A 17401-nucleotide genomic window follows, 5' to 3' on the forward strand; every position below is an offset into this window, starting at 1 on the left:
GTCAACAGGCAGGCCAAAACTCCATCCCACCAAAACAGGCTGACATTTCTGGCAGTCTTTTCAAACAGCTCTTACACAAAAAGGGCATTATTAGGATTTTCACAGTATTATTCCAACCTCCTAGTGCGGAAATATATATCAAACACAGGACATCTAGTTTTGACTGCACTGGACCTTTAAGGGATTTCAAATATAGTGTTTCTTGCTGTGTGTGTGTGTGTGTGTGTGTGTGTGTGTGTGTGTGTGTGTGTGGGGGGGGGGTTATCATTCCAAAGTTTCAAACTAGTCTGGGCTTTTGTGGTTTTCTCTACCACCAATCTCTTGAATATTTACCATCAATGAATTGAAATGTATCACGATTAAATACAATCAATGACAATCCATCAATCGATAGTCATTGTACAGTTGCACAAATCCTGCATGTCTACTTTAATTATCTTTGGTTAGCATAAGTTGCCTGGCTGATACCAAAGATCCAGGCCTCTGAGTCTGGGGAGGGAGGCTGTTTGATGTTGTCAGCACGATGTGTCAATAATGAAAAGGGCTGTGCTTTTTCTGGTTGGTTCTCATCTGTCTTTCGTACCCAAACACCCACAGGCACAGCCACACACATCCGCCGGGCGCCGCCCCCTTCCAATACAATTGATGGCTTTTCAAACCCCCAGGAAAAAGTTTCAGAGAACCAACCAATGTAGCTGCTCTCTGAGACAACCGGAATATGACTTTCTGAAGACTGTCTTTAGACCAGTGGGGCGCAGTGTGTCGTGTGCCACGTGGGTTTGGGCGTCAGCCAGAACATAATACAAGAGGGAGTTTTGTCTAAAGTAGCCAACATAATTTATCTGTACAAGGAAGGATAATGTCTCATTTTCATTTTCTCTTCTCATTACAGATATCATAACGACCATCTCAATCAGTACATCATGGTACAGTACATTCCAGTATATTCTTGGCAATGTTCTATAGCAAAAGGAAACTGTTATAATAATTGAAAAATTACACACTAGATTTGTCTTAATTGTCATTTGGAAATGACCCAGCTACAGTCAGACCTACTGATTGCTGTAGCTCCCTTAGTTTGCGAAATTCTGTATTACTGTATGTAACCCTTTTCTAACATTTTCCACAAAGCAATGGCAGAAGGAAGACTGAGGGAAAACTAGCGTTGTAGTTTTACAAACAGTTGAATGTGAATTGTACAACATCCTGCTGCTTTCATGTAACTTAATAAATGCATATTACAACGTTGGAACATTTGAGCAGAACCCCGCCCCCCCCCCCCCCGCCCCAAGAAAATAAGCCCCAAAAACAGCTGTTTTAGAATGTTCAATGGGGAGACTATTTCCTCTTGAATGTTGTTTGAATGTTATTTTCCTGCCCTGCTCTGTAGCATTACGGAAGAAGAGCAGGTTAGTACCAGTTGGTTCGGCCTACAGTTCTAACATTCTCATCCTCATTGTCTTACGTCAGATAGCGTTAGTTTCGTCTGAACCAGTGTTATGATACTGATGACTTGTCACCACAGATGGTCTGTTTAGGATTCTACTGTTGTGGCTTGATGGAGTAGGCCTACATCGCCATCTAGTGGGCGTGTCGGGGACAACAGTTGTTTACAACTAGCATTGTAGCTAAGACTAACTCTAACCCTTTTCCTAACCTGCCACACTAATTATCCTAACCTGCCACGCTAATTATCCTAACCTGCTATGTAAACAAACCATCTGTGGTGACAAATCAGCAGCATCACCACCTCGGTTGAGGGACTAACATCGCGTAGGAGTGACGCCACATGTTAGAAGACAGTGGTCAGGATTAAATCCAAGTCGCGTTGTAGAGCAGCGCCCTAGACAGCCAACAATGTGCCTTTTAAAGGTAATTTACGCTTGAGCCAACATTTGCAGTGTTCACCATGAATGCGATCTCTGTGAAATTGCCTTTAAAAAGGCGCACTGTCGGCTGTCTAGTGTTCTTCTCAATAACGCACCTTGGATTGAATCCTGACCAAGGCTTCATTCCTTCTCCTTTCAATCCCCCAGGCCATTGTGAGAGCCCTTCAGGTACACTTCATCCTGTGACAGGGGCCCGTCGTAAGCCTCCATGTAAAGACTGCTAGTGCTACTGCCACTGCTGCCCAGGAAGGTGCCCACGGCCCGACCCTGGCGCGCATGGCCCACCGCGTCGCTGAACACCTTGTTGATCTGCTCCTCAGAAGGCATCCACCAGTCCGGGTTAGAGGCACAGTGCATTCGGATAAACTCTGAGGAGTACAAGTAAATATTTGTTATGATTAGAAAAACAAACTGCACACAATTTGATGTTGCCAACATCTGTTCACCAATCTCTTTAATAGCAGACATGTTGCTGTAGTACCCATCTCTTTAATAGCATACATGTTGCTGTAGTACCCATCTCTTTAGTAGCATACATGTTGCTGTAGTACCCATCTCTTTAGTAGCATACATGTTGCTGTAGTACCCATCTCTTTAGTAGCATACATGTTGCTGTAGTACCCATCTCTTTAATAGCATACATGTTGCTGTAGTACCCATCTCTTTAGTAGCATACATGTTGCTGTAGTACCCATCTCTTTAGTAGCATACATGTTGCTGTAGTACCCATCTCTTTAGTAGCATACATGTTGCTGTAGTACCCATCTCTTTAGTAGCATACATGTTGCTGTAGTACCCATCTCTTTAGTAGCATACATGTTGCTGTAGTACCCATCTCTTTAGTAGCATACATGTTGCTGTAGTACCCATCTCTTTAGTAGCATACATGTTGCTGTAGTACCCATCTCTTTAATAGCATACATGTTGCTGTAGTACCCATCTCTTTAGTAGCATACATGTTGCTGTAGTACCCATCTCTTTAGTAGCATACATGTTGCTGTAGTACCCATCTCTTTAGTAGCATACATGTTGCTGTAGTACCCATCTCTTTAATAGCATACATGTTGCTGTAGTACCCATCTCTTTAGTAGCATACATGTTGCTGTAGTACCCATCTCTTTAGTAGCATACATGTTGCTGTAGTACCCATCTCTTTAGTAGCATACATGTTGCTGTAGTACCCATCTCTTTAGTAGCATACATGTTGCTGTAGTACCCATCTCTTTAGTAGCATACATGTTGCTGTAGTACCCATCTCTTTAGTAGCATACATGTTGCTGTAGTACCCATCTCTTTAGTAGCATACATGTTGCTGTAGTACCCATCTCTTTAATAGCATACATGTTGCTGTAGTACCCATCTCTTTAATAGCATACATGTTGCTGTAGTACCCATCTCTTTAGTAGCATACATGTTGCTGTAGTACCCATCTCTTTAGTAGCATACATGTTGCTGTAGTACCCATCTCTTTAGTAGCATACATGTTGCTGTAGTACCCATCTCTTTAATAGCATACATGTTGCTGTAGTACCCATCTCTTTAGTAGCATACATGTTGCTGTAGTACCCATCTCTTTAATAGCATACATGTTGCTGTAGTACCCATCTCTTTAATAGCATACATGTTGCTGTAGTACCCATCTCTTTAGTAGCATACATGTTGCTGTAGTACCCATCTCTTTAATAGCATACATGTTGCTGTAGTACCCATCTCTTTAGTAGAGATGCCGCCAGTACCTCTGAGGCAGGTGACTTTGACAGGGTTGAGGGGCCGTCTCTCCGGCCCAGGCTCTCCTGAGTGAACTGAGCGTTTCCTCTTGCCCAGGCCGCACGAGTACTTGAGCTCGTCTGTAGTGAAGACGAAGCGGATCAGGTAGCGCAGCAGCCGCCGGCCATCTTTCTTGGACGAGTTGACTGCCTCGTCCCACTGCTTGTTGGTGATGAAGAGGGGGTAGTTCCCCAGGAGCTGTTTACTGCCCTGAGGAGGGGTATGAAGAAGTGAAGAGGGTGAGAATGACAGGAGGTAGGTGAGGGAAGGACGGCTCATAATAATGGCTGGAATGGAATGGTATAAAACCATGTTTTTGATGTGTTTGATACCATTCCATTTATTCAGTTTCAGCCATTACTATGAACCTGTCCCCCCCATTTAAATTTCCACAAACCACAACTGGTGAGAATGGAACGGCTTAGTTATGAGCTCTGAGTACCCTGCCATAGAGCCACCAGGGTTGGGGTCAATTCCATTTCAGTTCCGCCAATTCAGAAAGTCAACTGAAATTCCTTTTCCATTTTTTTCCTCATTGAAAAGCAATGAAACGAAAAAGGAAAATTGGAATTGGATTACAGTTGATTGACTGAATTGAAATGGAATTGACCCCAACCCTGAGGGGCACTAGCAGGGTATTGAAAAGTGCATTCAAGCTGTCAAAGCATTCAGAAGAAGTGCAGTCATTCATGTGTTATAACAAGGTTGTTAACTTCATGCTCAATATGTGATGGAGAACTATGATATTTTTTTAGTTAGTCTAGTTTCTCAAATAAATCTAAAGCATTAATTGTGCTATACACCTGATACCAACAATAACCCGTTCCTATTGTTGTAAACCCATTGCCCCATAGAACAATAAGTTATTGCCAGATGTAACTGCAATGTTGAGGAAAAGGCTGTGGTGGTTTCCATGAACTTTTTCTCCATTTAACAGTACCTATTTTTATCTTGTTATGCAACACTGTTGCAAGATGATATTTTCACATCCTTAATAGAGAAGCTGATTTGAATGGCAGTTTCACATCTTGTGCCACTAGTTTCGGTTTTATCTATAAAGCTGCTGTGCAACTCAGTTGAACATGACTTAAAGGGAGTCAGTGACAACATCCCCAAAAATCTATATATCCACTCCCCTATTTAACTGGGCTTTTAAATGATTGTTTTCTCCAAAATCAAAGTGTGTTAGACTCTCAGAGAGGAGTCCATGCCCAATGCCATTTGTTGTGTAGGTCTAGCTATATGCTTGATTAAAACATGAATGGGAAAGATAGGCCCCAGTTAATTTCACATTTTAAATGGATCTATATAACAGATTGTGAAACTCTTTCTAATAGTGGACTACTTTTGAGGTCTCAAAATGTCTGACAAACTAGGATGGGGGTGGGGACGACAACGCTTCTCATGCTTCTCATGCCGAGAAAGCCACCAAGGTGAGTAGGTGATATTTAAGGCCCATTAGAGTAAGGCACATTAGAAAGACACAAACTAAGTGAGGGATCATTCCGTTACATACAGTAAGAAAACACATCTTGAAAACACAAACCTCATATAATGTTTTCTGTTCTTCTTCCTGTAGAGATAGAGCGCTCTTTAGATCTAAAAGTTCACCCTGGTGTCTTATTTTGCATCTCTCATGTAACAGCTATAATATACACATTGGCCGTGTCCGAATACCCGTACTAAGCTTCTAAATAGTAGACATTTTGAGTATGCAAAAATAGAAAGTTTTATGGTATGTGAAATTTCAGAAATGTAGTATGCTACATAAAGGATGTACTCACTTCGGCTTTTCTGAAATGAGTATGGCTGGGGTCCTCCCTGGGTCAGCCCTAGCCCTCCCTGACCCTCTCCACCCATCTCCCTGGGGCAGGAAGTTGGCTGGATGGAGTTGCGTCCCCTGGCGGCCTTGGCAGGGTTTGCTCCGACTCCCCTCCCTGGGGGTCGCCCCCAGCCCTACCTGGCCCTCTGGAGCTATCTCTCATTCAATTCATTGAAGCCCAGGTAAATGGTTGGAGTGACGAGGACTCTCTTGGAATTCATGATTCACCTGAGAGGGCCCCTGTCAGCCAGCTTCTAAATGGTTCCTCGCTCCCCACGTGGATTGGCCTCCATCGGTGGAGGCACTTTCGGAGACGGTTCACCTTTGGTGACTCTAGATAACCTTGAGCCGATCGCGCGCCCTTTGTGGCGGTGACGCTCCAATAGCGTATCTTAAAGTTGCTGCAGTTAAAAAGCCTATAGTTGGATCATGGGACCGCCTGTCCCTGCCCCTGCTTCTTGGGGCTCCCTTGATGCGCTTAATTGAATGTCCTGTGTGGTCCAAATCGTTGACTTTGAAAACATTTGTGTTCAAAGTAGGCCCGGTCACTTGAATACCTCAGCTAGGATTAATGGAATAGGACTTTGGTTCTATTTTGTGGGTTTTTCTTCTGAACTGGGGCCATGATTAAGAGGGACGGACGGGGGGCATTCGTATTGTGCCGCTAGAGGTGAAATTCTTGGACCGGTGCAAGACGGACAAAAGTGAAAGCTTTTGCCAAGAATGTTTTCATTAATCAAGAACAAAAGTTAGTGGTCCGAAGACAATCAGATACCTTTGTATTTCCGACCAAAAAAAAATGGTATGTCACTCCAGGGGCTCATCAAACAGAGTAAAAAACAATGTACACCCCTAGCCATGGTATTTGTGGACTTTGTGAAGGCTTTCGACTCGGCATTGCATGAGCACCTTCTGGGTGTTCTTGGGTAAAGGGGCCTTGACCGGCACATCATGGAGTTGATCGGGAGCATCTATGAGAACAGCGTAACAAGGGTCACTCTCGATGGAGTGAAATCTTTGATGATTGACATGTTGGTCCGGGTTAAGCAATACGATCCAAGGTCGCAGCTGCTGTTCCGTCCAGACACTCGAACGCCAGGGCTCTGGGGTCGGGCCAGAAGGCCGCCAGACTACCACTTTAGTTTTTGCCGATGACTTGGTACTGTTGAACAGCTCGGTGAAAGGTAGGGGAAAAAAACATGGCAATTCTGGAACAATATTGCCAACTGATGGAGTTGAGAGTTCAACCCAGAAAGTGCCACAGTTTCTCAATTGAGAAAGGTGGTAATGACAAGGGCAAGTCCTCATTCAAGGTTAATGACTGTTTATCCTGGAAACTGAATGGAGAGGACTTGCACTTAATTGGGCCTGAGGAATCCTAAAAATATCTTGGAATGCAAGTGAACCCGTAGGCAGGCATTGTTAAACCGAAACTGATCGGGCTACTTCGTGACTGGATATGCAAGATCGGATGGGCGGTGAGAAAACCTTCTCAGAAGGTCTTTCACTGTCCCGAGGCTAATCTACAGAGCTGACCACAGCAACCTAAAAGGGGTCGACCTGACCAAAATAGATGGAATGATAAGAACCGCTGTGAAAGAATGGCTCCCCCACCCATGAGCACATGTAATGGGTTGCTCTATGTGAAACACTGATACGGGGGTCTAGGTATCGTGAAGCTGGCCCCCCAGATTACATCGATCCAGGCCAGAAGGATCCACCGGCAGATGAGGGAATATGGCTGCAAGCCGGTGAGAGCGACACAAAGATGCCCTCCATCGACAACAACACAACTGGCTTAGTGACGCTGCATTTCCCAATACCGTGTGATTGGAGGCAGGAAGAAATGTGAAAATGGATATGCCTGTCAACTCAAGGTGTGGGGACGCAGGCCTTTGGCAGTGATAAGATCAGCAAAACTAGGCTTACTTCCTCAGTGGGATTTGGCCAGTATAACAATGGACTGAAGTTGAGGGCAAATGTCTATCCTACTCAGGAGATGTTCAAAAGGGGAAGGCTGGAGAAGGATTCCTCTTGGAGGCACTTTCCAGCCCTGTATGAATCTTGCTGACATATACTGGGTCGATGCCAGTTGATCCAAGGAGCCCGCATAAATAGGCACAACAGGGTGTGTGACCTATCAGTAACGGAAGCCGAAAGCAACGGATGGAACGTTATCAAGGAGATACATATCTCCACGCTGGATGGGAGACTAAGGAAACCAGACTTGATATTTGTGAAAAATGGTGCCGCTTTGGTGGTTGACGTTACAGTGCGATACGAAGACGCCGTTGACACCGTCAAATATTGGAAAAGATTGCATACTACATCACTGTTGCTGCATCAATCATTAACAAGCTGCTGGGAGTCGATAGGGTCACCTTGTTTGGCTTCTCGAGAGGGGCCCTGAGCAAGTGGCCTACTCCTAACGATTAAGTATTGCAAGCCATGGGACTATCTTGGTCTTGAAGGGCGGACTTCGCAAAGCTGGAAAAACAAAGAGTCCTGCTCTACTCCATAGATCTGCTGAGAGATGTCAATCATGTAGATCGGCTCGACGAAGAGGCACAGAGTGATGAAGGTGTTTAAACCACATCAGGCAAGTGGGTCTGATATTCCTCCCTACTCCATAGAAGGAAAACCCTAACCGTGGTCGGGAGTCCACTTATGTGTCCGTCAGAGCATGGTGGAATACAAGGGTTGGCCGGGACAAGATCCGATAATAAGGGTAACTGACCCGGGCTATGTGTCCATTAGTGATTAACATGGGTAACTGGGATCCCGAGACTGTTTTAACAGAGTTGGTCCCCGTTAAGATATAGTACCTTGATGCTTAAACTATTTCCACTCTTTATCTCCCCCGTTATTCATGATCGATCTGTATAATCATCAACTTGATTTAGCCAAATATAGGATATATTTATTATATGAAATATTCTGTCATTCATTGAAGGAGGTTATCTAGCAAGCTTAGCAACTTTGTTCATTTGACTTTTGTTGGACTGCCATTACAAAGTTTGTATGATTTGACAACGCTATACGAGGGGTGCACTCCGTGTGTCCTAATTTAGATCTGTGTCCAGTTAGCCGACTGCTGAAATTCTCTGAATTAATTGAGGAACATTATGAACGGCCTGTTTTGCTATTCAAAACAATGTTGTAGGCGATCAAAGATAGTTCCTCTATCATTACTGAATATCAGTTTAATTTGCCCTGAAATCAAGGTGACAAGGTGGCGCAGCGACAATCTTATTTGCAGAGAACCCTGGCATAGTGACCATATTTTAGTTTTACATGCTTTAAATGGGCACTTCTGATTTTTGCCATATTTCCCGGACTCTCTGGATAAATATGAATTATTCTCGGTATTGAAACAGGAAAATATGAATCCCTCCATGGAACAGAGTCCTGCAGGGGTTAACGGCTAGGTTGAACTCACCTGGCCCCTGGATCAGCCTAAATGTACTGTATGTCAAAGTGAAGAAATTCAAAGTGTAGCTATGGGACCGGCCTCGCCCAATAAATATCAAAGGGAAGAGGGGACTCAGAGGACCATGCACACAGAAGGAAGTAAACACTGGATGACACGATAAGTGCCGTCCTCTCGCAACACACATCCAGTACAGTAACAAGTATCACAAACACACTCACACTGGCAAACCACACAGTCTTACACTTTCATATATTGGCCGAGGGCGCTACCATCCGATTCCTAGCCAAATAATCGCTCTTGTGTTGCCTTAGGTGTTCTCAAGTGCCGGACAGAAACAAGCAGTGAAGATAATACTGATTACCGCTCACCCCAGCTGAAGCACGCCGGTTAGTAGTGTCAGCCCTTGGCTCTCTCTTCTCCAGGGAAGTAATGCGTAGCACATTGATGACTAGACAGGGCGACTGACAGCCAGTCTGGAAGCCAGAAAAGGATCAGAACTACACTGACATGTGGCTAAACCGAATGACAAGCCTCGTTTAGCCAGTGCTCCTCATCTCAAAGTGACGAAATTCAATGAAGCGGGTAAACGGTGGGCAACTTTGAGCCTCTTTAGGTAGCCAACTAGTTACCAGATACACGTCTGGACCCCCAGCCCACTCCCGAGAGTCCCTGGCCATTGACTCCCTGTCAAAATTAATGAATGGCGGGAAACATTGCAATTGCACATTAGATGACGCATTCTCAGAATGGATGAGCTTAGTATGTTGATATTTGCACGTACTGCATTCGTTTTTTACTGAACAATACGTTCTAAATATAGTATGTAGTACAATTAATACACAGTATGCAGTAAGCAAGACAGATTTCAGACACGGCCAGTATGACTAGTGATAAAACATAAAAAGGTACAGTACAGTACCTGACAGAAACTGGAACAGACCAAGAGTATTTCTTTCTAGAAAGACACAGTCTGTGTTTTGAGACAAACTGATTTCTTGCCTCTGTTAGTTGTTCCTCTGCCATGGGCTGTATAAACTGGTCATGGTGCTGGAGAACAGTCTTGAAGAAGTCCAGCACATTCTGGCAGGGAGCTGGAAGGAAATCAGGGTTATAAAAAGCCATCAAAAATATTTGATTGAAGACACAGAAAGAATGTGATATATAAATCGAGTCCGGGGTGTCTAACTCTAAGTCGCTCTAGATAAGAGCATCTGCTTAATGACTAAAATGTCAAATACAGCCCCCTCCCCCGAAATGATTGGGACAGTGACACGTTTTGGCTCTGTACTCCAGCACTTTGGATTTTAAATGATACAATGACTATTGACTATTGAGGTTAAAGTGCAGGCTGTCAGCTTTAATTTGATGGTATTTTGATCCATATCAGGTATATCATATCATTTACAAATTAAAACACTTTTTGTACACAGTCCCCCCATTTTAGGGAACAAATTCACTTTACTCAAACTTTTCTCTCCAAAGTTTCTTATTTTATTTATTTTTATTGACCCTTTATTTAACTAGGCAAGTCAGTTAAGAACAAATTCTTATTTACAATGATGGCCTACCCCAGCCAAACCCTAACCCGGACGACACTGGGCCAAATGTGTGCCGCCCTATGGGACTCCCAATCACGACCGGTTGTGATACAGCCTGGAATCAAACCAGGGTCTGTAGTGACGCCTCTAGCACTGAGATAAAGTGCCTTAGACTGCTGCGCCACTCGGGAGCCCAGAAAAGTGCTGGAGTACAGAACCAAAACAACAACAACAAATTACAGAGGGCACTGTAAATCTTGAACTTGACATAAAAAGTTAGATTACTACACCACATGGTTACCCCCCTCATTTGGCACTGTGTCATTATTGTGACCTGCTATGTCAAGTCACAGGGTAAAGACCCAAATCCACGGAGTTGTCTTGGGCAGCAAAATTAGCACATCGTCTCACTTGAGGCTTTTACGGGTGACAGCATTCTATAGTATCCACATACCAAGTCACAATCTCACAAGAATCTGCCTTTACTGGGTTCTATGATCCTGAAACCCCAGTACTGTACCCGGTATGTTGTCCATCTTGTTGCGCAGCTCTTCGTTCTCCTGCTGCAGACACAGTACCTCCTGCTCCAGCTCCACACAGCGAGGGCAGCAGCTCTCCTCCTCCTCCTCTTCCTCCTCCGGCAGGGTGGACGAGGGGTGGCCATACGAATCTGAGGGGGCCGGGGAATTCCAGCCCCCCAGGTTGTGGCCCGGCGACCCCCCAGACTCGGGCTCAGCTGGTGGGCATCGCTCTCCCTCGAGGCCCGGGCCCGGGTGGGGCTGCTGGTTCCCGGTGAGCAGATAGCTCTGGAGGGACTCAGTGAAAATGCGCAGGAAGGCAGATGTTTGTTGTTGGCTCCAGTGGCTGTGCTGGGCTTCGTCATCAGGGTCGACGGTGGCGCTCTCGTCAAGACGTGGCGTGCCCAGGGTGGGGTAATGACTCCCCTGACCCGCGACTGGCCTTGACTCCGCCCCAGGTCCAGAGAGGCAGCTGTCCTCCTGCTTGATGTGGGAGGAGGGCAGAGGAGCTTGAGGCTCCACAAACCGGCCATTGTTGTTGAGAAGAGTGAGGACCCGGCTACACTGCTGTGCGAAGGCATCCAAGATGAGGCGGTTTTCTAGAGGAACAGAGAGCGAGTAGATAAAGATAGCCAAGACGTTCACTATGACATGAAGGCCAACCAGCACATTTTGGAGTCAACATTTGGGCATCAACACATTTCTACATTTCCACAGTCCTTGATGACTTGGCATTGAATTGATAGCATGGATTTTTTTTAAACACAGAAGATCGTGGACTAGATTAGTTGTTCATAATACTACAGTAGGATTGCTTCAGTCTTATCCCTTTCTCAGTCACCTCTACTTGACTCTCAAATTCTATATAAAGGTGTTGGCGTTTCTGCTTCGCTGCTCTGGCTTCCTCCCCTCACCACCCTCACTCCCTCTATCTGGCTCTTCCCCTTTCTCTACAAGAGTCATATTTTACCCGAGTACAGGTTCCCTCCATTCAATGGCACTCTTGTACAAGCAAGCTGGTTGAGTCAGACGTCAATATCTAGGCCTACACTAGTCCTTCCCTTGCCATTGTTGCCTGTGCTTGCTCTTTGTGGGTTATAGGCTTTGGTTGCAGTTGAGCACTTTTTGACAAATGCATTTGATTTGATGATATTTGATGCCCCCCTCCTCTTGAGCTTAACTAATCACCCAAGCCAAACAAATGGGTTTATGATGCTACTGAGCTATAATATCATCCATAACAGCTCATAAAAGCAGCTCTCCCTGTGTCCTTCTCCCAGCAGTCTCAGCACATCGGAATGAGATGATCTCGCACATCTCCCCTCTAATGATTACGAATGTGTTGCCTTCACACACAAAGAGACAAGGCAGGTAATTATGAGCGCAGACAGCTACCCACGGCGTCCTCGCTGCAACTGGGCGGGAGGCCCGGCACTCTGGCAGCCGCTGAGACGTGTCTATCGGCCTGGCGCAGATGTGTCGCATTTATTAATATGCGTGCCGTCTTTGTTTACCCGCCGAGATGTATCTGATATCATCCCCCGTGCCTCCGTCCCTCCCACCCGCCCCTCTTCTCTTGCTCCCTGGTAGTGTGCACGGGGAGACAGCCTCATAAAATGTCATTAAATACAACATGCTCCGCAGAGGAAAATTTATGAGCACCATTTATTTTAATCACAACTCTTTGGAAAAGCTTTTAAATGCAATTTGCTTTATTGTGTGTGGATCTCAGGGCTGGCGTCCTTGGGTTCCTCCTTCTGTCTGTGGCATGCAGAATGGGAAAGAAACACCACCTCTGTCTGACTGTCACCTCCAGGGAAATGTGCTCTTATCACTCGAATCATTAAATCACATGAATACTTAGTTGTATTGGCTAGCTTTTGTCGTATGGTTAACAAAATATATACCCTTTTTGTACTATTGCGCCAAACTGACCCAAACGTTCTTGCTCGATTATTTTCTTTATGCTCTGTTCTTTTCAGCATAATTACAACAGTTTGGTTTAGGTCAACTCGGTTGGCTCAGTGGAGTGAAAAGTTCCATACTGTATCGAATGCAGATACCTAATAACTGTGTAAAACTGGGCTTTGAATTGGGTTGAAAATTAAGACAAAATTGGAAGCCCCAGTACCATAGGAGCAGGTTAGTTATAACATAGTGATTGTTCAGGGGAGCCTATATGCCTACCATAGAGCATGTAATACTGTATGAGGCCTGTACTTTGTCACTGCCCTGGATAATGGCATGAGGCGACATTACAAGTATTATACCAATTTGGCTTAATGCTACAGCACAGTGCTAATACAGTATAAGCTAGATAGTGCTGTGTCAGCGTAACAACAATCTCAGAATACTGAGCTCAACCTCCCCTGCTAGTGGAGTGATAAGGAGATCTATATCTGTGGGGGAAATATGATATCTGTTTAATTTAGTAACAAAACTGCTTCCGGCTCTGGTCAAAGGTATTGCACTAAAATAGGGATATGGTGCCAATTGGGACGCAGATCAAGGTTCCTATAGAAATAGAAGTGTGGTGTATTTCTATGCTTACTCTTCCTTTGAGAAACCAGTTTGCCCGCTTTTGCTCAAAAGCAGTGCACATCATTACAATGGATATTCACACAGACATAAACACAAACACACTTCAACAACTGCACAACCCTATCACTCATTTGAGCACACACAGACCCTATAGTGGGCCTACTCAGTCATGGCTGCTTATTTTCAGTAGTACATAATATCTATCACAGGAAATTATAGAGAGAGCGGAGATTGATGGAGATATGGGGGGGGATCAAATTAAATGTTGTCACACGCAACCAATACAACAGGTTACAACACCTTACCATGCTTAGAACAAGCCCTTAACAACAATGTAGTTTTTTATAAAATAAGAGTTAAAAAAATATTGACTAAATAAACTAACGTAAAAAAAGTAACACAATAAAATAACAATAACAAGGCTATATATACAGGGGGTACTGGTACAGCGTCAATGTGCGGGGGTACAGGTTAGTCGAGGTAATTGAGGTAATATGTACATGTAGGTGTAACAGTATAACTTTAGACCGTTCCCTCGCCCATACCCGGGCGCGAACCAGGGACCCTCTGCACACATCAACAACAGTCACCCACGAAGCATCGTTACCCATCGCTTCACAAAAGACGTGGCCCTTGCAGAGCAAGGGGAACCACTACTTCAAGGTCTCAGAGCAAGTGACGTCACCGATGGAAACACTATTTAGCGCGCACCACCGCTAACTAGCTAGCCGTTTCACATCCGTTACATAGGTAGGGGTATCCATTGATAATAAACAGCGAGTAGCAGCAGTGTAAAGTGGATTCACCTGGTTAGTCTAGGACATGGTAAGAGCAGGTGTTCCTAATGTTTTGTACACTTAGTGTATAGTTACTACTCTCTGCTGGACTGATATGCCATTTAGGTTTCATTTGTTGTTCTATGACTATTTTATTAGGCTATCTGTATCATTTTAGCCTACAATACCTCAAATAGGCCTAGGCCCTACTTGTGGTGAATCAATAATTGTCTTTATGCAAAATACAAAAAACCTTAACCTAAAACTGTTGTTTGACAACAAATTTGTGTCATATTGGGTCAACCATGCAAATAGCCTACCTAGTAAGGTCTGGATATGGCTAAATACATACAGCATATTTTAAAATGTGTGTTTTATTACACTCATAGAAAAAAATCTGCCCCCATAGGAGAACCCTTTGAAGAACCATTTTTTGTTCCAGGTTAAACACTTTTGGTTCCAGGTAGAACCCTATTGGGCTCCATGTAGAACCCTTTCCCCAGAGAATTCTACATGGAATCCAAAAGAGTTATACCTGGAACCAAAAAGAGTTATACCTGGAACCCCAAAAAATCCTATGAGGACAGCCGAATAAGCTTTTTGGGACCCTTTTTTCTGTGTTGGAAAGGATTGTAATACTAACCAGAGAATGTATTTCTAACAGTGGTTGCATTGCATTTACGCGCACAGGCAACAGGCCTAGACATCCTCTAGTCTAGTCCAACACCTAATTCCTAAAATAAAGGATAAACTTTTCCTAATTTCACTTTCTCAACAAGTTTGAAAACATACCTGAGCTTATCCCGTAAGTGCAATCGGGAGATTCGTGGTTGAGCGCGGCTTTTCCAGGCGAATACGTGGGGTCCTGGCGCACCGCGGTGCCGCTGCCGACCCTCTCCTGGAAGCCAAGTGATGCTGCCGCCACACTCCCCACTGTTGCTGAGGTAGATGTCGCGGCTCTACTGCTGGGCCTGTTATCGCATGGGAAACGCTGTTGCTGCTGCAGCTGCGGTGTCGCGAGATACTGGCTGCTGCTGCTGATGGTGAGGGAGGTTTGGTGGAGCTGCTGCCGCTGTTGCTGATACTGTTGTTGATACGGATGATGGTGATTGAGATTATGATTGTAGTGATGACCGCCTCCGTCTCCCAGCAGCGGGATATCGACCATTGTGGGTCTGTCGAACCGCGCCTTCCCCACCAACCGCTTGTTTGGGAAGGTCTTGAGGCTGCTGTATGGACCCCGCTGCTGACTGCACATCTTTGGGGCGCAGAGACCCTCGTCGGCAGGTTGCATTTCCCCCTCCATCACTGCAAGTTTCAACACGCAGTGGTGACTCGAGCTCGCTCTTGTCGCGTCCTTGTCTGGTGACTGGTTATTTTTTTCGTCACCGTCTCGCTGTCTGGCTCAGTTTCCCCCCCAGTAGTGCACTTTAATATTCAGAGGGTGGGCTAATTTACTGACAAGACACAGCTCCAATCCCCAGACGGGGGGCGCCGCGTTAAAAAGTGATTGTGCCAAGCGGGAAATACAGGCGCGATCTGCACACCTCGCTGTCTGTACATTGTGTCTCTAATCGTCTTCATGAGCATACACAGTTTTAAAGCAAAATGATATCGATGAAACTATAGCGGCCATTTTGCCTCTGAGGACAAGCTGGGTGAAGAGAGAATATGCTACCCCTTCACTATGACAACGGCCTCAAATAAGTGTGTCTCTAAAAATGACAGCTAAAATTAATAGGACAGCCTAATTGGGTTGTGTTTGGCTTTTGGAATGTTTGAAATAACCTACATGAGACCAAACATGGCATGACTGTGTACCTTTACATGTACACCAACAATTCGATATTAAAGTGATTATAGCAGAAGGCCAAGTATGGCATTAGTCATGTAAACCCTTTACTCTGTTTATCTTAATCGCCGTAAGGTCATAATCGAAGTAAGCATACGCCGATTAAAACACCTGGTTTTCTGAGCAATCTTTCGAATTATTAGGACATGTAAACAGTTTAAATCCGCGTTCCATGGGTTTATTTGATCTGCGCATGTGCCTGCACCGGGTAGCGCAAGCCTCCCTATGCGCAAGTGAGGTGAGTTCAGAAAAACTGTAAATTTTCGTCTTATAAGTAGTTTCACATACAATCAGTTGTGGAAAAAGTACCCAACAGTCATACTTGAGTAAAAGTAAAGATACCTTGATAGAGAATGACTCAAGAAGAAGTGAAAGTCACCCAGTAAAATACTACCTGAGTAAAAGTCAAAAGTATTTGTTTTTAAATATACTTAAGTATCAAAAGTAAATGTAATTGCTTAAATATACTTAAGTGTCAAAGTAAAAGTATAAATCATTTCAAATTCCTTATATTAGGCAAACCAAACGGCACAATTGTTTTATTTTAATTTAATGTTTTTACATTTACGGAAAGCCAGGGGCATTCCAAAACTCACACATAATTTACAAACGAAGCAATCGCGTTTCGTGACTCAGCCAGATCAGAAGCAGTAGGAATGAACAGGGATGTTCTCTTCATAAGTGCGTGAATTGGACAATTTTCCTGTCCTGCTAAGCATTCAAAATGTAACGAGTACTTTTGAGTGTCAAGGAAAATGTATGGAGTAAAAGGTACATTATTTTCATTAGGAATGTAGTCCATAAAATGTTTCATAATTCACTAATCAACAGCGTTTCTCATAGGCCTACGTACCATTATTATAAGACAAAACAAATAAAATAAGGAAATTATACAAAATAAAAGTGTCATTGTTGTTTTCCTTAGATTTACTTTTCTCTCCAAAAAAATATAATGTATAGGCCTACACTCTTAGAAAAAAGGTTCCAAAAGGCTTATTCGGCTGTCCTCGTAGGGAACCCTTTCTGGTTCCAGGTAGAACCCTTGGTGGTTCCAGGTAGCTTCTGTAGAAAGGGTTCACCTGGAACCAAAATGTTTTTTTTCAAAGGGTTCTCCTGTGGGGACAGCCACAGAACCCTTTAAGGTTCTAGACATCACAGTGAGAATCTGTGTATGCTTTCCTCTTTTATTTTCATTGAACCTTTATTTAACTAGGCAAGTCAGCTAAGAACACATTCTTATTTACAATGATGGCCTACCAAAAGGC

The 17401-nt window shown here is 44.2% G+C and overlaps 1 protein-coding gene across 2 annotated transcripts; it reads right to left on the reverse strand.

Moving 5' to 3' along the window:
- LOC110487750 (BEN domain-containing protein 4) lies at positions 1-16508 on the reverse strand. Of its 2 annotated transcripts, XM_036943165.1 has the most exons (6): positions 15077-16508; positions 10970-11566; positions 9911-10002; positions 5203-5229; positions 3626-3866; positions 1-2257 (listed from the first exon to the last, which is right to left on the reverse strand). In XM_036943165.1, exons 1-6 carry the CDS (start codon positions 15588-15590, stop codon positions 2025-2027), a joined length of 1704 nt encoding a protein of 567 aa, XP_036799060.1. In that variant the 5' UTR covers positions 15591-16508; the 3' UTR covers positions 1-2024. The 2 variants fall into 2 exon arrangements, with proteins under 2 accessions (XP_036799060.1, XP_036799061.1); XM_036943166.1 differs by lacking the exon at positions 5203-5229.
- Positions 16509-17401: the final 893 nt, after the last annotated feature.

Source organism: Oncorhynchus mykiss, chromosome 14 (genome assembly GCF_013265735.2).
Source record: "Oncorhynchus mykiss isolate Arlee chromosome 14, USDA_OmykA_1.1, whole genome shotgun sequence".
In the NCBI taxonomy this organism is placed as follows: domain Eukaryota; kingdom Metazoa; phylum Chordata; class Actinopteri; order Salmoniformes; family Salmonidae; genus Oncorhynchus; species Oncorhynchus mykiss.